General features: G+C 52.5%; 1 protein-coding gene across 1 annotated transcript; it reads right to left on the bottom strand.

Annotated features, from left to right (window-relative positions):
* Positions 1 to 277: 277 nt before the first annotated feature.
* Nuak2 (NUAK family kinase 2) lies at positions 278 to 18,518 on the bottom strand. Its single transcript, XM_048357095.1, has 7 exons — positions 18,166 to 18,518; positions 8,808 to 8,928; positions 5,716 to 5,867; positions 5,224 to 5,289; positions 3,446 to 3,565; positions 2,625 to 2,757; positions 278 to 2,397 (listed from the first exon to the last, which is right to left on the bottom strand). Exons 1-7 carry the CDS (start codon positions 18,397 to 18,399, stop codon positions 1,328 to 1,330), a joined length of 1,896 nt encoding a protein of 631 aa, XP_048213052.1. The 5' UTR covers positions 18,400 to 18,518; the 3' UTR covers positions 278 to 1,327.
* Positions 18,519 to 23,190: the final 4,672 nt, after the last annotated feature.

Raw genomic sequence — 23,190 nt, 5'->3', positions numbered from 1 at the left:
GCCCCCACCTGGGCTTTCCTATCCTAGTGCTTTTCAGGGTCAGGCCCTTGACAGTCGGTACAGGTGAACCCCAGAATTGACGGGCTCCGGAGAGTTGTCTTTGTTTTGTTCTTATTCTTTTCCTTTTTGTGTGTGATGTGCTTGCATGCTAAGCAAGCATTCGGCTACTGAACTCCAGCCCTTTTGTCCTGCTTGGATTAAGCAGTTTCTCTGGATCCCACCCCAGAGTGTGTTAAGAGGAGGCACGAAGGAAAAGAAAGAAAAAGAGAACACAGGCTGTTTTTCAATTGCCATTCTGTTTTTAATGGAATGGTTCTTTTCTGGTCTGTGGAGCAAAGGGACCAGAGACCCATCTCCAGACAGTGTAAGTGAACAACATGTGGGCCTTTGAGGGGCCCCCCACCCCTGATTAGAGGGGAATCATGTGTACATGAAGCTGGGATATTGTGGTAGACTTCCCTAGAACAGAACTTTCACATTATCGAGAAAAATTATTCACTTAAAGCGCGCGTGCGCGCGCGCGCACACACACACACACACATACATACACACACACAAATTGAGAACATTAAAAAAATAAATAAGTACATTCTAGGATCCTGCAAGCCCAGGGCAATAGACACATCCCTAGTCCAGACTTGAGGAACAGCTTAGAGGCAGATACTGCAGAATTTGAGGTCCGGAGGAGTCTGGGCCCCTAGAGATGAAATCAAACAGCAGCCAAAGTCTTTTCAAGTTGTAGGACCATAGCAGCGACTCCAGGAGGCGCAGGCCAGGTTTGGAGGATGGGGAGAGGAGGCAGCCTCTGAGAGGGTGCTTCCTCTTACACCCAGAATGCCCCAGGCACCTGAAGGCTGCCATAAGCAAGGTTGGGAACTGGGTGAAGACACATCTCCACTTTAGCAGAGAATGAGGAGGGAAGGAGCCGGGCTTGGATGGCAAGCGTAACTCTGGCTGTAGGCAGCAAGTACTAATGGAGTAAGCAACCTTTCCAGGTCTCTGTAGCTCTTTGTTGGGCTAAGCATGGCTCTGGCTGGGCCTTCCTAGTGCCCCCTGCATCTCTACTCTTTCCCTGTATCTACGCCTTGCTGGTTCAGGAGGGCTGAGATCCTGGAGCCTTCCACGCTTCATTTGTGCATTCTCTTGTCCTGCCCTCCCCAATCGAGGAAAGCCAGCCTGGGCGGGGCTGGCTCCCCAGGGCTCCAGCAAACCCTGGCTCCTTCTGAGCTGGGCTGCTGGTCTCCGAGGCAGGGGAGAGGAGCTCTCTCCCTTCAGAGCACAGCCAGTTACATCTCAGTGCCCGGACTGGGGCACAGGTGTGTCCCCCTCAGCTGAGCTTTGAGCAGATGCCCAGTGCCTTCCGGTAAGCTGCGGTCACTTCCTGGCAGTCTGTCAGGGAAAAGCAGCTCTCCCCCAGAGGGTCCCGCCGCCACCGCCTCAGGCCGCTGCCGGGGTCCTCAGGAGGGGGCTCCTCCAGTCCCAGGAGGTTGTCCACGGACACACAGCCCCGCAGGGACGTCTCGGGGAGTCGCTCGGGCAAGTCCAGCTGGTCAAAGGACTCGGAGGACAGGATGCTGTCCTCACTCACAGCCCCGGTGGGGCGGCTCGCCCGAGCCGGGGGGTGATGGGGGGCCAGCTGGTCCAAGGAGCCAAAGGTGGTGGGGGGCGCCAGCTCCAAGGTCGTGCGGGAGAACTTGCCATTGTGCTTGAGGATACCCTTGCGGTGCAGAAGCAGCTCCGAGGCTTCGGGGGGCTTCTGAGGCCCGGGGCCCCCACTCACAAACACATCGCCCGTGTCCAGGAGCTCACCGGACTCGCTGGGCTCCGGGGAGGAGTAGTAGCCAGACTCCCGCTGGCGGGAGTTCTTGAGGATGCCCTTCTTGGGGAGCAGGGGGGCTGCCTGTCCCGGATGGTGGGGAGCTGGGCTGAGGTCCTGAGGGGCCTCCCGCACCCCCTCGGAGGGGCAGGCGGAGGAGGTGGAGGCCTTCTTCTTGAGAATGCCTTTTGGCAGCTTGAGGCTGCTCTTGGCAGGCCGAGGGGAGGCGTCCCCGGCTGGGTCCCCCTGCAGAGGCTGGGCCATGGCGTTCTCCTTGCGGGACTTCTTGAGCGAGTGCTGGCGCTCCAGGCTTGGCATGGCGCCTCCAGGCGCGTGCTGCTTGAAGAAGCTGCACACCTTGGCTCCGTTCTCCAGGAGGGGGCGGGAAGAACGGCGGAGCCAGTCAGCCATGGAGGCTCGGGCAGAGTCGCCGCCAGGGTGCCCACCTTCTCGCAGCGCCTCCTGCTCCCCTACACGGGTGGTATAACCCCAGTTGACCCACCAATGGCTGGCTACGTCCTCCAGCGTGGCCCGGCGGGTGGGGTTCACCATTAATAGCCAGCGGATCAGGCCACAGGCATCTGGAAGATGAAAGGGAGGGGGCTTCAGTTGGGCAGCCGGGGGCCCGGGTACCCCCTGGCCCCTCTGTGACGAGATCGCCCTGAAACACTGCTCAGCCCTGGGTCAGCCCTGGGTGTCTGCACTGAGGGCTCCCTGTGCAGGCCAGGTTAGCTCCCCAGGCTGGCTGTCGTGGGCGGGCTCTGCTTTTGCCTCTGTCATGGCTCCTCCTCTGGCCCGCTTCACTCACCGGAGGGCTTGGGGGGCTCCCGGTAGGCTCCGTTGCTGATCTGCCTCACCAGCGTCTTATGGTCCTGTCCATCGAAGGGCATGGTGCCGTGGACCAGGATGTAAAGCAGGACACCCAGGGACCAGCTGTCCACCTGAGGGAGGGGGGGGCGAGAGTCAGAAAGTTGCCCACGTGCCTCAGGCTGCAGTCTCGTCTCCAACATCAGGGGGAAAGGGTACAGTGCGGAGAACTCCGGCGCAGACAGAGGCTGAGGCTCAGAGGGGAAAGATATTAGTGGCCTCCCTGGGAGGGGCACAGCCTCGAGCATAAGAACAGAGGCCAGTGCTGGGGGCGGGAGGGGGGGTGGTGGTGACAGATCCCACTGTACCACTGCCGAGGGGTTAGGAGGACAAAAGGACAAAAACAAGAGGAGCCACGAGACCTCAGGTCTAAGCCCTTTTGCCACGCTTGGCTAGAGGCTTGATAAGTCATTGCTTTTTTTCCCCCTTGAACTCAGGAGCCAGGTGCTGTCCCCGAGCTTCTTTTTACTCAAGGCTAGTGCTCTTGAGCCACTATAGCCACAGCACCACTGGAGCCACAGCACCACCTCTGGCTTACGGACTTTCCTGCCCGGGCTTGGCTTCAAACCTCGATCTTCAGATCTCAGCCTCCTGGGTAGCTAGGATTACAGGCGTGAGCCACTGGCACCGGGCACGTCATTGCTTTATGTGAGTTAGGGGGTTTTGTGCTCTGAATCCAAGGAAGTGAGTAGAAAACTAGCTCCCGTATCCCAGAGGATATGAAGTGAGACTGTGGTAGGCGGGCAGAGAAGGGCGGCTCACCTCTGGGCCCATGTAGGGCTTCCCGTTGACGATCTCGGGAGAGGCGTAGAGAGGGCTCCCGCAGAATGTCTGCAGGAACTTGCCTTGGTGGTAGAGGTTCGAGAGACCAAAGTCAGCAATCTGCAGGATGGAAAGCAATGTGGGACACACGTCACACTGAGGTCTAGGCTGTTCTGCAGCTCTTTGCTGGTCCTTCTGGAACTCCAGGCCCCTGACTCTCAGCTCACGGGGGACATTTGTTATCACAGCGCAGGCCCTGGGAGAGGCTCTGTGTCAGTGAAGAGCCTCTGGGCATTTGTGGGGGCTTCAGAGCCTTCCTGGCTCCCTAGACCCCTCTGCTTCTGCTGTGGTCTCCGCCAGGGATGCTCCCCGACCTTGCACATCCTCTAGATCCTGCCTTGACATCATGGTGTGACATCTTCTCCTGGGAGGCCCTCAGTTCCCATCACTCCCCAGCCCCACATGGACCACCTAGCACAGGTGACACCCCGCACAGGATGCTCAGACAGAGGGAGGACAAGCAAGACCGCTGACGGATTAACCCTGCGAGGCCCCCGCTGCCTTTCTTGAACAGGCACCTGGGGTCCCTCAGCCTCAACTGCGAAGGGACGACAGTGAAAGAGGGGAGAAGAAGGATCAAGGCTGTGATTTTACACCGGGACAAGGAACCTCTCCTAGGTTCTCCTGAGCTTTCCGAATCAGAGAACTTGAGGGGCTCCAACCCCATCTTCTGGCTCCTCAGAAGCCCTTTCCCTCCTGACCTCAGCAGGAGGCAGAGGTCAGTGCCCTGTTGCTCCCACATGAGCGGGTCACGTGTGCTGAGGGCAGGGAGGGGCTGTTTATGAAACCGTGGCTCCTCTGTTTATCGTTTTATTGGTCTCTTATCAAACAGTTGCCAGGTAAACCCATAAGGCCTAGGATGGTAGACAGGAAAGTACGTGCCTATCTTGGCTATGTATGCTCATTGCTACTGGCCTCCTGGCCTCTCCGGTCAGCATCAAAGAAACCCCACCTGCTCCGGGAAAGGTCTGGATAAGGGGCATGGACTAAGAACCTGGCACTTCGGGGTACCTCAGGGCACTGGGCAGGAGCAATTGAGGAGACTCTGTCCTGTGTCAGGAAGAGTCTATGGAGGGTCAGAATGCTGAGTCAACCTCCCCGCTGTCTGCCGGGCCAGCCCTGCCTCAGCCACCTGGTGCAATGTCCCCCTCCCGCCCTGAGATCGGAGTGTATTCCATCTGCACGAACTACATCGAATTGCTGCAGCCTGAGAAGCAGCAGAAAACAAGAAGTGGTACCAGGGTGCTCGGCTGGTAGAGAAAGATGCCCAGGCCTGAACTGCAGCATATTCAATTTGTGTGCGTGTGTGTGTGTGTGTGCGTGTGTGTGTGCACACTCGCATGTACACAGGGAGGAGAACTCAGCCCTGTGCCTGCCAGTCCCAAGGTTATAAGCGAACACTGACCCTCGAGTTAGACTCCTTATCAGCTTCCTGATGTGAAAACAGCATTGGTCTTAGAGGCAAAGCCCTTGGCTCTAGCCCTCGCTCAGATACTAAGAGTGCGGTGACTTTGTGCATGTCACCCCTCACCTTGAGGCCGTAAGGGAAGGGTTGGAATGGACGATGGCCCAGGTCCCTACGAGTACCAGCAACAGAACTCTGAGCTTCGCTAACTCCTTCAGGGACCCACCAAGTACTTCCAAGTACCTGGCTGGAGACTGCGTAAAAAAGTCAGGATGTGGCGGGGAAGGCTCTAGAAACTAAAAACGTGGCTCACCTTGATGTTTCCGTTGGCATCTAAGAGGATGTTCTCCAGCTTGAGATCACGGTGGACAATCCCATTCTGAAAGGAGGTATTCAAGTGAATGGAAGACATATACACACACACACATACATATACACACCTATATATATCTGTGTGTGTGTATATTTATATATCTCCATGTTATATATGTATGTTATATATATGGATACATATAGATATCAATATCTATATGTATAATGCACAAATACATATACACACACATGCACGCACGCACACACACAATATAAGGTATATAATGCAAAAATCCTGGCTTCTTCCATGCCTGGCTGAACTACTAAAAGCCTGAGACACCAGCATTTCCTGGCTTGAGAATCTAGAAGCCATTCTGTCTTTCTGTGTGGTGCTGAACCAGTCATGGCTTCCCTGCGGTCCACACCAGCCTCCCTGAGCCTCAGGGACTCCCCACTCGTGACTTGGCGGGAGCAGCAGGGAGGGTGTACTGACCTGGTGACAGTAGTACACCGCGGAGACGATCTGCCGGAAGAAATGCCGGGCGTCGCGCTCGCTCAGACGCTGACGCTCGCTGATGTAGTCATACAGGTCGCCCCGGCTGGCATATTCCATGACAATCACGATCTTGCTACTGTTCTCAAACACTGGATAAAACAAGGCAGGTTGGTGAGGACCTCCCAGAATCACTGCTCCCACCAAAGGCCACACCACACCCTCCTTCCTGTCCCCACCAGAGAGGCTCTCTCTCCAGAAATAATCTATTAATGGAGTGCATGGTGGTGAGAACGGGCTTGGAAGCACTCAGCATCTACGGGAGCAACAAACATAGATCAAGGGCAGTGGCCAAGTACAGGCTTTAGAGGACTCTAAAAAATACCCTGCAAACTCCCAGGCAGACAGGGATATGCCTGATGGGAATGAAAGGCCAGGCCCCTTGATGCAGAGCTCAAGACTGTTTTGCAATCTGCTTTTGAAATCTTGGTCAAATCTCTCTCAGATATATCAGTAAGACTCTGTAGGCGTACTGGATAATCAGAACTCAAGATTGTTTCAAAATGGACTTGAAATCTTGGTCAAAACTCTTTCAGAGGGCTGGGGATATGGCCTAGTGGCAAGAGTGCCTGCCTCATATACATGAGGCCCTGGGTTCGATTCCCCAGCACCACATATACAGAAAATGGCCAGAAGTGGCGCTGTGGCTCAAGTGGCAGAGTGCTAGCCTTGAGCAAAAAGAAGCCAGGGACAGTGCTCAGGCCCTGAGTCCAAGCCCCAGGACTGGCCAAAAAAAAAAAAAAAAAAAAACTCTTTCAGATACATCAGTAAGGCTCTGCAGGTTTATCGGGTAAACTTGGACAAGTTATTCAACCACTATGCCTGCTTCCTCGTTTGAGAAATGAGAGAATAACCAACAGCAATCTTACAGGGCCGGACTGAGAAACAGGTAAACGCCTAAGAGCTCTGGATTTGGCTTGCTCATGAGCAAGCTGGCATACTGTCTGACATAGAAAGAAGCACTTGATGCTGAACACCAGTGACTCATGCCTATAATCCTAGCTATTCAGGAGGCTGAGATCTGGTCCCATGATTCAAAGCCACCAGGGCAGGAAGATCCATGAGATTCATCTCCAAGTAACCAGCAAGTAGCTAGAAGAGGAACTGTGGGCTCAAGGGGTATAGCACTAGCCTTGAGTGAAAAAGCTAAAGGATGGTGCCCAGGCCCTGCGTTCAAGCCTTAGTCCTGGCACTACCACCACCTCCAACAAAAATCCACCCAACAACAAAACACTTAAAAAAAAAACCTGACCCTACTTTTAAAGTTTATTATCAGTATCTTCATGCATACGTTTGAAAAATAATGCTAATAACACTGCCTTTCCTGAGGATCAGGAGAGGATTAAAAGCCTACACGAGTGGATTGTGAAGCCTATGGTACAGAGGAGAGCAGAGACATCCATTGCTGTCCCTGTCTTGGACATCCCATCCAAAGTTCCCAGCCAAGGCCCCCCCAGCGCCCCCCCCCCCAGCATATAGCCTCACACACAGAAGCCATCAATAAATAGGTGGTAATTAGTTGACCGTCTGGCTTCCTGGCAGCCAGCCTACCCCAGCTGGCCCATCTCCATGTGGAGGAGGGACCTGCTCACCGCCTCAGACCCTGTCCTGGTTCCAGATCTCTAGAAAGGCAGCCAGCGGCCGGTTCACCCAGCTAGCCCTTCAGCTGCGTGTGTGTTGGAACGCGCATGCCCATGACATTGTGTCTTGGTGTCAAACGGGTCCTATGAGTTTGGCTGGTTTGTCTAGCTCCAGTGCTACTGCAGCTAGCCTCTGAGGAGGAGCCTCTCTTGACGCAAGTCCTGGCTCCTAGATATTCATACACAAGTTCAGAAGGAAAGTACTTTTTTTTTTCCTAGGGGAACATGGAAGCCCTGGTACTGGAGGGGAGGTGGGGGTCCCTGATCTGGATTCTACTGTGGTTTTCAACATCTGTGCAGAAGCGCAACCTTTGTCTACCATGAAACTGGGGATCAACAGCCAGTCAAGTCAGGGTGCGTTCTGGGGGAGTAAATAGGGTTGAAGTCAGTTCCCAGAACTGGAATCTTCCTTCCCAGCCCAGAATTACCTACAGTAGGGACAGGGAATAAATCTGGTAGAGATCTTGGGGGTCAGACCCAGTTCTTAGACCCAGGAGGACATAGAGGCATGAGGAAGATGTATACATACACATGCACACATGTACACACACACACACACAGAGCCCAATCACCAAGCTTAACCAATACTTGTTATCTGCCCACTCTTCCCTGAGGGAATCTCGCAGACTACAATCAGCCTTTTCAACCTCTTCAGGCTTAAGCCGCAGGGCCAAGTCCTGGCTCTGCCCTTCATCTTCCTATAGACCCAAGAGTGCCTGTTCTTTTCCTACCAGGAGTCTCCAGACAGAGGACAAAGCCATGGATCCCGTTCCCTCCCTCCTACTGCTACTGTGAACCCTGGTTTCCCATCTAACTAATATTACGTAAAGGCTGGAAGCAGACAGGTTCGTGTGGGAGGCTCCCCACCTTTCCCTTGTCACCCTCTCTTGCCCACTTTGTTGTCTGGGTCACGCGGAGGAGGGCAACTGGCAGGAAAAAGTCAGTCCTGATGTCAGAGGAATGGAGGCTGAGAAAGACGAGGAAAGTAGGAGATAGCTCGTGGCAGGAGTGATTCAGGGCTCAGAGCAGACTCTGAGAGGCCTGGCTCTAGGGGCACCCACATTCCTAGACAGGTGCAGGTCTACATGTGATTCAGCCTCCCCAGGGTTGCTAAATATCTCACTGGCCACAGACATGGGGTGAAGTAGGGAAAACCTAACAGAAACAACCACAACAATACCACCACAAAGCTGAGTGGTAGAGCAATTGGGTAGCATGCATGAAGCTCAGGGTTCAATTTCAGCACTGTCTGCAGCTCTGTGTGAGCAGTGTGTCCTTTTTACTTCTGTGTTGTTGGTTTTGATTCTTTTACACACACACACACACACACACACACACACACACACACACACACCCCTGTCTATCAGCTGCGAGATGCTCTGCCCACTGTACCTTCGTGAATGGCAATGATATGGGGGTGGTTGAGTGACGACATGATCTCAATCTCCCGCCGTATGTGCAACAAATCTTGCTCATCCTTAATTCTGTCTTTCCGGATTGACTTGATAGCCACCTGGGAGGAGAGAATGCAGGAGATGGAGGAGAAAGGTCTTCAGGTGGAGGCATCCTGAGGAGCCTGCCGGGACTCTGCCCGGAGGCTTTGCCTCGGACTGCTATATGGGCCAGGCGCATTCCTAGAGAAAGTTATCCCACTCTTCACCGGGGTAGGTAGCAGAGAGGCTTCTAGAAAAGGTTCTTAGTAGGGGTTGGGAGTGGGGTGGGGCTGCTGCAGCTCAGCCACCAATAGCCTTCTGATTCAGAGTCTACAGATGGATGAGGGAGGTAACTATCAATATCAGTAAAGCTGATTCCTTATGATTTACAAAGGGATATAGTGCACCACGAGGTCAGGAGGGGCCTGTTCGGTGTGCCATCGGAAGCTTGATTGCAAGCTGTGCCTGGCATAGAGTAGGCAGGCATTAGTAAATGGTCTTCACAGCAACCCTAAGACGTAGGTACAGAAGGGACGTCACCATCCTCACTTACAGGTGAGAAAACTAGGACCCCAAGAAACAGAGCGCTCTGCTCAAAGTCTCAGTCATTCACTGCCACAAGCTGGCCATCTGATTCTGAGCTCACTCCTCGTGGGGCTCCAGCACTCTAAACTACATTGCTACAGAGAAGCAAGCCAAATGTCCATCGCTAGGTGGATGGGCAGATAAAATACGGTATACCCATACAATGAACTGCCATTTGACCATGAAAAGGAACGAAATTCTGACACCTGCTACAATATGACTGAACCTTAAAAACACTCTGCTCGGTGAAATAAGCCAAGTCACAAGAGGACAGTGTGTGATCCACTTTTATGAGGTACCTCTTACAGGCAAATAAGTAGAGAGACAGAAAGTAAACAGAGGTTGCCGGGGCACAAAGCTGGAGAGTGGAACGGGAAGTTACTATTTAATGGTACAAAACTTCTGTACGGGATGACAAAAAAAATAAAAAATAGTGGTGATGACTTACAATATTGTGACTGTACTTAATTGTGAATGTCCTGAATTCACCACTTAAGTTTGGACACCAGTGGCTCACAGCTGTAATCCTAGCTACTCAGGAGGCTGAGATCTAAGGATGGCAGTTCAGAGTTTTATATATATATATATATATATATATATACATATATATGTATATATATATATATTACAACAATAAAAAGAAATCACCAAGAAATGAAGAAAACAAAACCATCAAGCTACCGTGGGTCGTGCAGGTTAGGAATGTCCCTTGCCTAGCAACAAGCAAACAAACAACAAGACAGTTACACAGTCCTCTGGGGCTGCTATCAACATCTTCAGCTGCAAGGTGAAAATACCATATAAGGATAACACCCCTCCCCACACGGGCTGGTCAGTGGTGGGTTCAGGGAGGGGGGAGGGAGGAAGAAATGGAGGAGGAGCTCAAAGCCCAGCTTTTAGAGACGGAGGAGCCTGCCTGGGTTGGTCAGTCACTTGGGTAGGGGTGTAGAGGGTAGGGGTGGGGCGTGAGAGCGGCTGCCCGAGGACGGGCCCCACCCCTGCGTTTCAGTTTTCTTTTCTCGTAAGTAAACAAGTTGAACTGAGCTGTCTGAGGGGTTTTCCTGATCGGATTCTATGCCTCCAGCTGTACAAATGCCAGGGGCTAACAGAGACCGAGGGCCTGCTGGGGGAGGGGGGCTTGCTAGATGGGGACAAGGCAGAGTGGGCGGGGCTTCCCATTCTGGTCAGTTCCTGGCAAGTCCTGTCCAAGGACGGGCATGGTAAACACAAGACTTCCTCTTCACAGAACACAGGCAAGCGATGAGAAATCGGGAGGGTGCAGGCTGAGGTAAACAGCTCCGCGCTCGATTTCCCAGGAGGGCTAGCCTCCCTCAAGATTCAAAAGGAGACTGAGGAGGAAGCCCCTGCTCCAGGGGAGGGGCCTCTAATCTACCCTTTCACAGGCTCTGAAAGCAGACAATGGCTTCCGGCTTGGCTCGCAGGGACAGCGGCCTGTGTCTCCCTGGTAGGGCAAGAATGCGGAATGGCCCTAATCCTGTAAGAGGAGCTGCTCACAATGCCTTGGGCACGGTCACCCAGGCAACGGGCCAGGGATGGGGTGCCCTCTACCCTGTTCCTCCCCTGAAGCTGCAGCAGCTGAAAGAGTGGAGGCCCCCACTCCAGCCATCCCAGAGCAGAACAGGGAGGACAATGGCAGGCGGGAGGCAGGGGTCACCATGGAGTCTCCTCCCAGAGATGCTAGAGAGGCCCACGCTGCAGCTGCAGGGCTGGGGCAGCTAGTCGGCCGGCTCCCACCCACCCATCTTCCCCCCACACTTGTTGAGCAGAAAAAAAAAATCCCTAGGTCCGAAGCTGGGGGGGGGGGGGGCGGTACGCGTTAAAGGCCTTGAATTCTCCTCCAATCAGGAAGCACCTCTCCCTTCTGGATGCAACCCAGAGTATCATTCCCACACTTCTCTCTCCACACCCCTTTTTCTCTCCTGGAAGGGGAAACTAAATGAGCTAGTTCTTTTCTTTCTTTGTTTCTAAAAATCAATGGGTAACATGCTGTGAATTGTTCAGATACAAAGGGCTAAAAAAAAGTGTATGAGCGGGACAGTCAAAAGCAATCATACGTAAACATGCATCATTCCCTAGATAAGGAAAAATACTTGGGAGTTTAAGATGCACACATATGCAGAGACTAGGCCATCTTAGATGTATAGTTGGGTCCACACAAGCAAAGAGGACAGTGAGATTACCACAGGCTTAGGGATAGCTCTAAAGTCATGAAGGCCTACATGACAGTAAGTTCCAAAAAGAGGTCTTTGGGATGCTAGGAAGAATGTCGTGTTGCTAGAAGGTACACAAGTGAATCCTGAGAGCCATATCTTTCGATCTTAGAAGCCTATAATTTGTGGTGTGTGTGTGTGTGTGTGTGTGTGTGTGTGTGTGTGTGTGTGTGGTGTTGAGGATCAAACCCAGGGCCTCAAGCATGCTAGGCCAAGTATGCTATAGACATATCCACTGCCCCATATGTCAGAATTGTTCATCTCCCATGAGGAGTTCATCCACCTACAAATTGAACCTCCGTACTCAAAAGTGGGGGTAAAGGCGCTCCAGTTGTTAACATTAGTACCTAGGAGATCACTGCTTGGCTGGTTCACTTACTTCCCTTCCCTTCCCAATAAGGAAACAAGTTCTATCACTAGGCCTCCATCAGTCAAGCAAGTAACTCACAAAAAGTAAGGTAGATCACCTCCCCAGTAGGGCTGGGCTACTCACTAGTGCCAACCCTTTCTGGGCTGAAGCAGAGGCTTCTTGCCAGCTTTGACTAAGTAGAGTCAGCACCACCACAGGCCCAGACAGCTCAACAGACAGCAAGCAACTGTTTACTAGCAAACACATACCACAAATAAATATTGATTGCTTTGTTCTGGGGTAGACTTTGACTAATGGAACCTCTGCCCAGATAAAATTTTCTCCTCTTCTTCCCAGGCCTGGGTGGAGTCCATCTTTGTTATAAGAACTGATTTTTTTTTTTACAGACCTTTGTCCTCATCTGCAAAGTTGTTAGCAATTATGCTATAGAATAAAATTAAGCTGACTCAGCCGGGCACTGGTGGCTCATGTCTATAATCCTAGCTACTCAGGAGTCTGAGATCAAGGGATCATGGTTCAAAGCCAGCCAGGGCAGCAAAGTCAGTGAGACTCATCTCCAAATAACTACCAGAAAACTGGAAATGGAGTTGTGGCTCAAGTGGTAGAGTTCTAGCTTGAGCAAAAGCGCTCAGGGACAGCGTCCAGGCCCTGAGTTCAAGCCCCAGGACAAAGAAAGAAGGAAAGAAAGAAAGGAAGGAAGGAAGGAAGGAGAGAGAAAGAGAAAGCTGACTGAAGCCAAGGAAGGAACCAACTGCTATCCAGGTCACTTAGAAGGCCACAGACCCAAACTATAGACCTGGTTTGTACTGATGCAATGACTAATACTACCCTCCAAGTCACCCAAGCTTATGCAGTAGTTTATATAGCCTCCACTCAGGTGGGGGTGGGGGGAGAAGAACAGTCGTTAGCAACAACATGAATGTGAGCACCTGGTCAGTGGAGTGGGCCACCAGACCTTAGGTATGATTTAATTCTTATTTGCCCTGATCAGGTTGTGCAACTCAAGGCAGTTGCTTGAAGAATGATCTGCTCAAAGGATCTAGCTAGTTTTAATGGGACGCCTCTGAAGAATCAACATACATTGATTCTCCCAAGCAACCTGCCAAATGCCTACTATGCGCGCAAGCTTACCATGTGCTTGGCACTGCGCTAGAGATGAAGGATTCAGACAAATCCCGGGCAGTGGCTGCATCCTGGTGCTTAGTCCAGTGGGCACACTGGCCGTCAGTCACATCTGCAGTCTGGTGTGATGGAGTGGCGGCTGAGGCCCCTGCTTGCCAAAGGCCTCCAGGAGCACTGGAGGAATGGGGGACTTACTTTGGGAGAAGAGGATGAGGGAGCTTTGCCAAGCCCTCAGAGGTGGCTAGGGAGGCCAGAGCATTCCAGGCAGAAAGAATTCACCCACGGCGGTGATCTCTAAGCTCCCTTCCACTCTGCAGCATTTTAAAGCCGAGCTTCTTAGGAAATGGCCACCTGCTACTCTGCTAGCCAAGAGTTGTTGCAAGGCTCCCCCACTGTGGGGTGGGGGTTGGGGGGGCACACACTAATTTCTGCCAGAGAGTATTTTGGCTACTACTATCACACTGATTTTCTTGTCCCTGAATCCCTACAAGATGGAAGGGCAGCTGGGCTCGTTCCCTATCCCACTTTCCAAACAGTGCACAATGAAGTCCAGACAGGAACAGTGACTCCAAGGCTCCTCAGTGCATCAAGACAGAATCAGGATCTGAGACAGAAGGGTGTGGCCAGCCTGGAGAAGCTACCCTCTCCCAAGACAAAAGTTCCTTGGAGGTGTCCAGCCATGACTCCCATCTCTGGAGGATGGACTGCCCCGCATCTTGCCCTGGGCCATAGTATGCAGCCACCCCAGCCCACTTACAGATATACAAACATGCGAGGCTCCTATGCCAACACCCTGGGGAGGTGGTGCTGGGGCTCCGTTGGTAAACACCACCTCCATCCTACAACTCCGACTAGGAAAGATCTGCATTCAGAAGAGGGTGGTAGAAAGGTCTTAAGAAAGGAGGAGGAGGAGGAGGAGGAGGAGGAGGAGGAGGAGGAGGAGGAGGAAGACCTGGAGATTCTGCTTATAGGTGCTAGGAGAGGGTACAAACTGGGCATCTTCAGTCATAGCTATCACCCTGAGTTGGAGCCAAGATCCTCGACTCTTCTCTGGCCTTTCACGTAGCAGCCGCTGTCTGGGAGGCAAGCAAGGAGCTGGAGGATGACCCACTTAGATAGTAGAGGGGAGGCTGAGCTCAGCTGGACAGGGCTGAATAGAGTAGAGATGGGCCTGTGAGTTGCTTACCATCCCAACAAGAAACCAGGCAAGAAAGAGCCAGAGAAACAGACAGGAACGGGCTGGGAGGGGAACCTGAGCTATCTCCCCTAAGGTCTTCACTATGCAACCCCCTCCCAGTCACTGTCCAGCCGACTTGGCCCGGTGCTGGGCCAGGAGCTTCCCTGCCCAGCCCTCCTGTGTGGTTTGGCTGGAGCCCAAGGACAAGAGTCGCCTGCAGCCTCCCTCCCCGCTGCTGCTGAGCAGGCAGGTGCAGGCGGAGCCGGGAGGGCAGTGTCTGCCCAACACGCCTTTGGCAGCGGGCCAGCAGGAGCCCTTCTCCCAAGCCAGCCAGAGGAGAAGCAAGGGCTTTGAACAAAGCAGACACCACTGAGGTTGTCTCAAGGAAAGTTAAGGGCAATCCATAGTTCTTCTTGGAACCCAGGACGGGGGGGAGGGGTCCCCAGCAAAGGGATGGTAAGATTTGGTTCAACCCAGACTGGCTCAGACAGATATGCTAAGCACATGACATACATTCTCTTATTTAATCTCACTTAACAGGCAAGGAAACTGAGGCACACAGAGGTCGTGGGAACCATGACTCCAGCTTCTGCAGTCATGGCTCTGAGCAAGGCAGCCTCTTGGGCCCAGGTTTGAAAGCTGGGGCTGTAATAGAGTCCTTTCATCCAGGGATCCCCAGTGCAGTCAAGTGGGTGGGGGTGGGGGTGGAGTGGCTCCCTGTGACTTTTCCCACCCTAAGCACCGCCTGGGGCACTGGGAAAGGCTGGCAGCTCTGATGCTGAAATGACAGAGCACACGGATGCAAGCCCAGGCTCATTTCAAAGCCAGACCAAGACTCAGCACTTGGTCATCCAGGGCCTGGGTGGACAGTCTGGGGCTTCCGCTTTAGGCGTGCTACTAACCAAGCAGAGGGCAAGCCACTTCTCCTTGCTGGGCCTCAGTTGCCCTAGCTGGCAATGCAGGAAGTAGACTAGCTCAGCCATTTTCAAACTCACTTGGCAGTTCAATATATCCGGACACTGTCCCTGCCCCTCATGGCACCCTTTGGAGGTAAGACTTCCACACAGATCAGGCCAAAGGTTTTAGTGGGCTCTGCCATTCCAGAGATCCCAGCGTGTGTTTTTCTCTTTAGGAGGAGGGGTGCTCAAGGGGGCAGGGAGAATCACAGGAGGAAATGTCATTTGGATACCAGGAATGTGTCCAAGAGCCAGAGCAAATGTTTATTTTTCCTCTGATGCCCTCCTGGAGCAGCCATTAAACCACCTACCTGCCCCTCCTTCCAGACAAGACCATCTGGCCCCTGCTAAACCCATCTAAGCAGACTGGGAGTAGAAAAGGTACTGGAAAGGTAGAGAGAAATTGGGACTGGAAGTCACCCAGAAGGCTTTCCTGGGTATCTAGCCTCTGTCATCAATCAGCATCCGCTGGAGGGAAGGTCTGCGGTAGACCCTGGCCCCTCTCCCTCACTGAAGTATCTTGAGGCATCAGATCTCTTTCTCTTCAGGGCGGACAGTCCAGATGCAGGGGTGGATGGGTGGAGATGGGAGTAATGCTCCAGTATTGAGAAATCATTAGCACAGCGCCATTCCGCTCTCCAAGAGCCCGCGCAAGTTCCCAGCAGAAGTACTGGGTGATCTATGGGTCTGGAAGGTTCAGAGCAGGTCCCACACCTAACTGATCTTGGCTCCCTACACACAAGAAGAGGCAGGAAGGAGGCCATGGAGTTTCCTCTGAATTCTCTGCCTAGTGTAATAAGAGCTACAATCCCTGCCTAGAGTCACTGAGGTTTGAAAACTGAAAGTGGATTTATCGTGCTCTGAAATCAAATAGCCCCCTACCCCTTTCTCTCTCATACACACACACACACACACACACACACACACACACACACACACACACACACACAGACCACAGTGACCTCAGCCAACAAACAGCCTGATGGAATCTCTGAACTTTGATCTCAGTTTCTCAGTTTAAGCCACTCTGGTCTCCACAGTCCAGTCCTCCTCCTCAGCAAGAGGCATGCACGGGGCACAAGCCATGAGCAACTATGTTCCAGTTAAGTCCCTGATTAAAGGCTAGGCCCAATAGTCTCAAGTCTGGAGTCTCACCAGGCCCTCACACTTTATAGAAGGAGAAAGAAGGAAAGCCAGGAAGTACATAATTGCCCAATAGCTGTAACCTGGCAGCAGGCAACTGGGGACGGTGCCAGGCATTAGCAGGAAAAACATATTCGGTCCTATTGATGGGGCCATAATCCACCCCTTTCTCCAACATCTACTCGCCTTTACCAATGAAATGACTTATTGAATTTCAAACCAGCTACTGGCTGCAAAAGCAAACAGTTTGGAGAGGGAACCTTTGCTATTGCCAGCAGGGCAAGCCATAGCCATAACGTGCGTATGTGTGCACACACACACCTACCTCACAAACAGCACACACACAATACCCCTACCTTACAACCAGCAACTCAACTGGATTTGCCAATACATAATCACCAAACCACCTGCTCTAAAAGGCTTGTTAAAATATAAATTATAGGGCTGGGAATGTGGCCTAGTGATAGCGTGCTTGCCTAGCATGCATGAAGCCCTGGGTTCGATTCCTCAGCACCACATATACAGGAAAAACCAGAAGTGGTGCTGTGGTTCAAGTGGTAGAGTGCTAGCCTTGAGCAAGAGGAAGCCAGGAACAGTGCTCAGGCCCTGAGTTCATGCCCCAGGACTGGCCAAAAATAAAAAAATAAAATGAATTATAGACCTTCAGAATAAAGTCCCCCTAGTGTGTTACCACAGAAGCCAGCTCCTCAGCTAAATAATTCCTATACATACTAGACTCAAGTTTGAGAACCACTGTTAACCATTGCTAGCTAACTTTTGGAGAACTCGCCATCTTTTCGGGCTGGCCCTTTGGGGACAAAAAGTTCTCACAGCAAGTTCCATGTCAAGATCAATTTAAGTTTACATTTGTATCTGATACAGTCTTCCTAGCAGCTTGTGAAGCAGGCTGTGTTTTCTTCATATTTTGCAGAAGGGGAAACTGAGAAAACAGAAAGGAAATTTCTCAATGTCGCAGACTGCTATGACTACTACATAACAAACTAAGCCAACAGGGTAAGTTCCTGAACAGGCCCCTGAACCTAAAGTTTTCTTGGAGGTCCATGGACCTAGCACCGCAGACTGGTTTTACATTTCCCCCCAAATCAGGCCCATCATAGTGAAATTGTAACTCAAGCTCAGTGCCGGCCAAGGACCTAAGTGTCAAACCCACCCTTGTGTAGATCTGCCAGATAGGTAAGGAGTTGAAAATCTCCACGCCTCACCCATCTGTTCAGCCACATACACTTTATCAGATCCCTGCTAAGACAGGGCGCCTTCACCCTCTCCCCATCCATCCCTCCGTGGGTTCATCCATCTGTTCAACCCCGCTTCGAAGATCAGGCGCCTTCCCTGTTTGTTCCATCCATCCATCATCCATCCATCCATCCATCCATCCATCCATCCATCCATCCATCCATCCATCCATCCATCCATCCATCCCTCCATCCATCCGCTCAACGTTTTGACCAAACCTCTTCTAAGATCAGGTCCCGTCTACCTAAGTCTGTTCCAAAGCCGACTTCGAACCTAAGCCCCATCTTCCTCCGAGGGCACGCCTCCCGGGGTGGCTGGGTTCTCAGGCCTAGGAACACGGTCCCCTCAACCCCGGACCCCCGCCTCCCTCCCTTCAACCATGGATCTCCCCCCTCACCTCCCCTCATCCAGGGACCCCGGCGCGACCCCGCCGGGGCCCGGCCCGCCCCGAGCCCGCCGACGGCCGAGCACTCACTCACCAGGCGCCCCGAGCCCTCGCGCGCCTTCTTCACCTTGCCGTAGGCGCCCTTGCCCAGGGTCTCCAGGAACTCGTAGCGGTGCCGCAGGTTGTGCTTGTGGTGGTGCCGCTTCACCGCCTGCTTCTTCATCAAGGGCTTGGGCGACTTGAGCAGCCCCTCCGCCGGCGGCCGGCCGGGCTCCGCGGCCGCCCAGGCAGCCGGGCCCGAGCGCCGGGAGAACACCAACGACTCCATGGCCAGGAGGACGTGAGGGAGGGCGGCGTGGGGTCTGTGGGCTGTACCGGGAGAGCTGGAGCCCGCGCCGAGCCCGCGACACACGCCCCGCGCCCGGACTGGAGAGTCACCGCCGCACCGGCGCGCGCCGCCAAGTGCAGCAGCCCCGTGGTTATAAACGCTCCGAGGCGGACTTCCCCGGCCACGCCCCCAGATGCCTATTGGTTTGCTCGCCCGGCGGCGCCCGACTAGAGTCGCCCGCATTGGCTCATCCGCATCTAGGCCCCGCCTCCTCCCCTCGGCGTAGCCGGGAAAGGTGTGCGTGGAGCCCCGCCCACCTGGGCCCGAGAGGAGGTGGGGGGGGTGAGGTAGGGGACCAGGGGGAGGGGTGCGGGGAGGGGAGCGAGGGATGGGATGTGAGGGGTGGGGGGGCGGGGGGAGTGGAAGGGGTGAGGGCTGGGCCGTGGGGTTGGCTCCACGCCAGCTTGGAGGGCCCTCCCAACCGCTCTAGCTTCCGAGTGGCTGGCGCTTAACCACCTGTCTTCATTGTGCCCAGTCCTCCGCTGGCGATCTGAGTGCCCTACACCAAACTTATTTCTCCACACCGAGTAAATATGCTTCTTTCACTCAAGACTAAAGCTGTAAAAGTCGTCTGATTCCTCTTCCCTCTCTAGTGTCGTTACTGAGACTTGAACTCAGGGCCTTCCTTACTCTTGCAGAGGCTCTACCATTCTGAACTTTATTTTTCAGATAGGAGTCCAGTGTGTGTGTGTGTGTGTGTGTGTGTGTGTGTGTGTGTGTGTGTGTGTTTTTTGCCCAGGCGGGCCACAAACTACAGTCCTCCCATCACCACCTCCTGAGTAGCTGGGATCATGGGCATACAATGCACCAGCATGTTCAGCTATTTCACTACATTCTTTACATCCATAACGAAGAAAGGGGGATAGGATGCGATGGAGGCAGATGCCAAATGAGGATGAGAGCTGGTGAAGAGCTGCTCTGGGGCTGAGGCCTAGAAAATCCTTGCCTCAAAAAGTGTGGTGGCTCCTGAATGCACTCCTAGCTACTCAAGGAAGCTCAGGAAGAAATGTCTGTGAGACACCATCTCCAAGGAGCCAGCAAAAAGCTGGGCTAGAGATGTGGCTCAAGTGGTAGAGTTTCAGTCCCCAATAATGCTAAATAACAACAGCAAGAAGACATTAAAATCTTTACCATTTCTCTAAAGACAACTTGTAAGGTTGAAGGAATTTCCCTCAAGATGTGACAGAACTTATGGTGTTTTATTCATTCATTAAAAAAAAAAAAGCTGGCTGCAATGGTTCGTGGCTGTAATCCCAGCTACTCAGGAGGCTGGGATCTGAGGATCCCAATTTGAAGCCAGCCTAGGCAGCAAAGTCCACAAAGTTCTTATCTCCAATTAACCAGCAAGAAGGCAGAAGTAGAGCTGTAGATTAAGTGGTAGAGCTCCATCCGTAAGTGAAAAATCCAAGAGACAGTGCACAGGCCCTAAATTCAAGCCCCAGTATCAGCACAAGAAAAGTATATATGAATATATTATATGCATGTATACACACATATCACTCTTATTTAGCTTATGTCGTTAAATCTGTAAGTCACTGCCCTATCCAAGGTTTTCTTCTCTGTGGTTTTAGAGCAGGAAGAATGATGGTAGGTTTGGCTTGGCTTTTGAGACTTGGATGTCTAGGTCCAGCCTCCCCGTTTCTACTGACATGAGATATCCATAGGCTTTCCTCCTCCCTCTAAATGAAGAGAAAGGAACATTTCCTGTAGCAGTCTTGATAGCTTAATTCTGTACGGGGAGTGTTGTTGTGCCGGCCACATAAGTGGAAAGAAAGCAGTAGAACTGGGTTTCAGACCCTGGTCTGTGGGGAGGAGCATGGGGGACACCAGGCCGTGACTTCGTCCCTGAAGGAACTCTCTCTTTGCACGCCACAGGGTCCTGACTGGATTCCACCTAGGCAGAGCAGATGGCCTTTCCTCCTCCCACTCCACCTAAGACTCAAGCATGGAGAGCAGCAAGGCCTAGATTCCCAAGTGATCAGTTTTGCATTTGGTGTTTGCCCTTTGCCTCCTTCCACTGACCATGACTCTTTCTAGTGGCAATTATGGATATTGCAGCCCCTGCTTTGTGGCCAGAGAAGATTCATTCATTCACCTTATGTGTGTGGGAAACCAACTTCTGTTCTGCAACTCTGACCAACCCGCAGGAGGGGGCAGCTAGTTTGGCTTTCTTCTCTCTACCAGCCGCCACTTTTGCTCGGAGAATGTGTGGAAATTGAAGGGAGCCCAGGAGACAGTTCCTCAGATTTGCTTCTTACCCCAGCCCCCCAAATCCGCGTCTATTCCTCAGAGTCCATCCGGACAGGCGGGGACTCTGCCAGGCACTGGTGTGATAGGAGCAGGCTGAGTGCTGAGTGCTAGGGGATCTGAATTCTAGTCCTAACTGACATGTGCTGGCCTGGGGCGATACAAGGTAGGTATGGGTTTTGCTTTCAAAGAATTCTCAGTCCATGGGGCTGGGGATATGGCCTAGTGGCAAGAGCGCTTGCCTGGTATACATGAAGCCCTCCGTTCAAGGGCACCACATATACAGAAAATGGCCAGAAGTGGCGCTGTGGCTCAAGTGGCAGAGTGCTAGCCTTGAGCAAGAAGAAGCCAGGGACAGTGCTCAGGCCCTGAGTCCAAGGCTCAGGACTGGCAAAATAATAATAATAGTAATAATAATTCTCAGTCCAGTGAGAAGTAAAGAAAGCCAGTGCTCTAGAGATGTTGAGGTGCCCACGATGGCAGAAGGGTGGAAGGCCCTTGGGATGTAAAACAGAAGCGATCCCCCAGCCCAGACCTTGGGAGAGGGCTATCAGGATGCATCCTGAAGACAGGCTTTTCAAATCTGAGACCTAAAGGATAGGCGATGACTCCGCTGGATCAATATTTCTTCCTAAGTTAGATAAAGAAGTATACAAATTAGAGCTGGGCAGCTCAGGCCTGTAATTCTAGCTACTCTGGAGACTGAGATCTGAGGACCTGGGTTCAAAGCCAGCCAGAGCAGACAAGTCCTAGAGACTCTTACTTTCAACTAACAGCAAAAAAGCTGAAAGTGGAGGTGTGGCTCAAGTGGGAGAGTGCCCACTTTGAGGCTAAGTGAGAGTTTGAGGCTCTGAGTTTGAGCCCCAGTATTTGCACACTCATACATACACACATAAGAATTATACAAGCCCAAGATCCCTTTTCAGGCTTTATCTAAACTTCTATGAGTGTTATGAGGCATTCCCAACATCTCAAGCACTACTGAGCATACAAAAGGTGCTCAATAGATGCTTATGATCTGAGGAAATGGATGTGCAATGAAATGCATAGACCAAGGTGAAAGAACCTGCAGATCACAGGTCTCCCTTAATTACCAGCTCAGTTGGTGACTGCAGAAGGGACACGTAGTTTCTTGGACCTTCTTCACCCCTACGTTAGCCTCCTTGCCTACGATGGGAACCCCCATTTAAAGGGCAAACCAGGACCAAAAGAGATAGAAAAGAGATCTCCCTCCTTCCAGGCCAGGTACAGCCTGACAGTCCACAGGGACTTGAGAGAGGACTTTAGTGATTGACAGGTCTGGGCTGCTGTCTGGGCTCAGCAGATAGCAAGGAAGACAAAGGACCAGACCTGGGGCCGGAAGAGAACGGGACTCAGCACTCCATTCCTTATCGGGAGCCCTGGGTGGCGGGAGAATGGCTGAGGGCTATCTTGGGAGCTAGGGGAATTCCTGGGTCATGTGCTCAGCTGTGAGGAAATGCTTGGATGTCTGAGCAGAGCTCAGCTACTCAATCTTGTCCACCACACCCTCCAGGCCTTCCACCCCGTGCCTATTCATGAATTAGCTTCTAAAGGACTCTTGGGGAAAAGCAGTTATGGGGCCTACTATGGGTACAGGAGAACAATCAGGAACAAGAATCTGTCCTACAATCATTACATCCTCCACAATGTGTGTGTGTGTGTGTGTTGGGGATAGATAGCAAGTCTGGGTAGTAAAAAGGGCATCTGAGAGCAGCTCCAAGTGGGCACTGCTGTGGCTCGTCCTGTTGCATGTGGAGTATGGATGGGATCACGGATGAGGAGGTGCGAAATCCCTGCTGTGGATGAGGAGGAGGCGGGAGTCAGACCAGAGGGAAGAATGAGGATTAGCACTGGCTCTTGGGAAGTTTATTGCTTAACAAGGGAAATAAGATAAATAGGCAATTTACCAGATAACCCAACAAAAAAGATGGGGAGACCTTGAAGACAGCTGCAGAGTGCTTCCTGAGGCTGGCAGGATGGATGGATCTTCTGGTTTAGAAGCCCTAGAAGGGCTTGGTAGGGGGACTGTTGGGCCTTGAAATATGGTGAGATTTGAATTAGCTTTCAGAGATGAAATTTGGAGTTGGGGGTGAGGGAAGGAGAGAGGGCTCTCTCTCTCTCTCTCTCTCTCTCTCTCTCTCTCTCTCTCTGTGTATCTGAAGGCTCTAGATAGGGGTGTCTCCAAGGGCCCTAGAGTATCTCCAACCTTAGAATTATTTCACATTGGGTGTTTGAGCCCCTCTTCCCTTTGCGCCCAGCTCATCACCTACTTCCAGCCTGAGGCCTACACATCAGTCTTTCCCCAGCTCTCCATCACTCCTCACACCCTGTGCTGGATCTCCCAGCTTCTGGGGCCCATGGAACTGCCTGGGTAAGGGCCTGCCTGTTACAACTGGTCTTCCGAGACAGGATAGTGTCTGGGGGTAGTTTCTTTAGCTCACAGCTGCCCTCTTGTGACCAAAA

The sequence above is a fragment of the Perognathus longimembris genome, chromosome 11 (genome assembly GCF_023159225.1).
Source record: "Perognathus longimembris pacificus isolate PPM17 chromosome 11, ASM2315922v1, whole genome shotgun sequence".
Lineage (NCBI taxonomy): Eukaryota > Metazoa > Chordata > Mammalia > Rodentia > Heteromyidae > Perognathus > Perognathus longimembris.
This window is presented reverse-complemented; position numbering and strand designations above follow the sequence as displayed.

Bases quoted from the DNA above. Each gene is read 5' to 3' on its own strand.
- Nuak2 (XM_048357095.1), bottom strand. From the start codon at position 18,399: ATGGAGTCGTTGGTGTTCTCCCGGCGCTCGGGCCCGGCTGCCTGGGCG. The intron at 5,868-8,807 runs GTACAGTGGGCA...TGTTTTATCCAG, and splicing joins TATCATTGCCATTCACGAAG to TGTTTGAGAACAGTAGCAAG. The intron at 2,758-3,445 runs GTGAGCCGCCCT...CCCCTCCCTCAG, and splicing joins AGCCCTACATGGGCCCAGAG to GTGGACAGCTGGTCCCTGGG.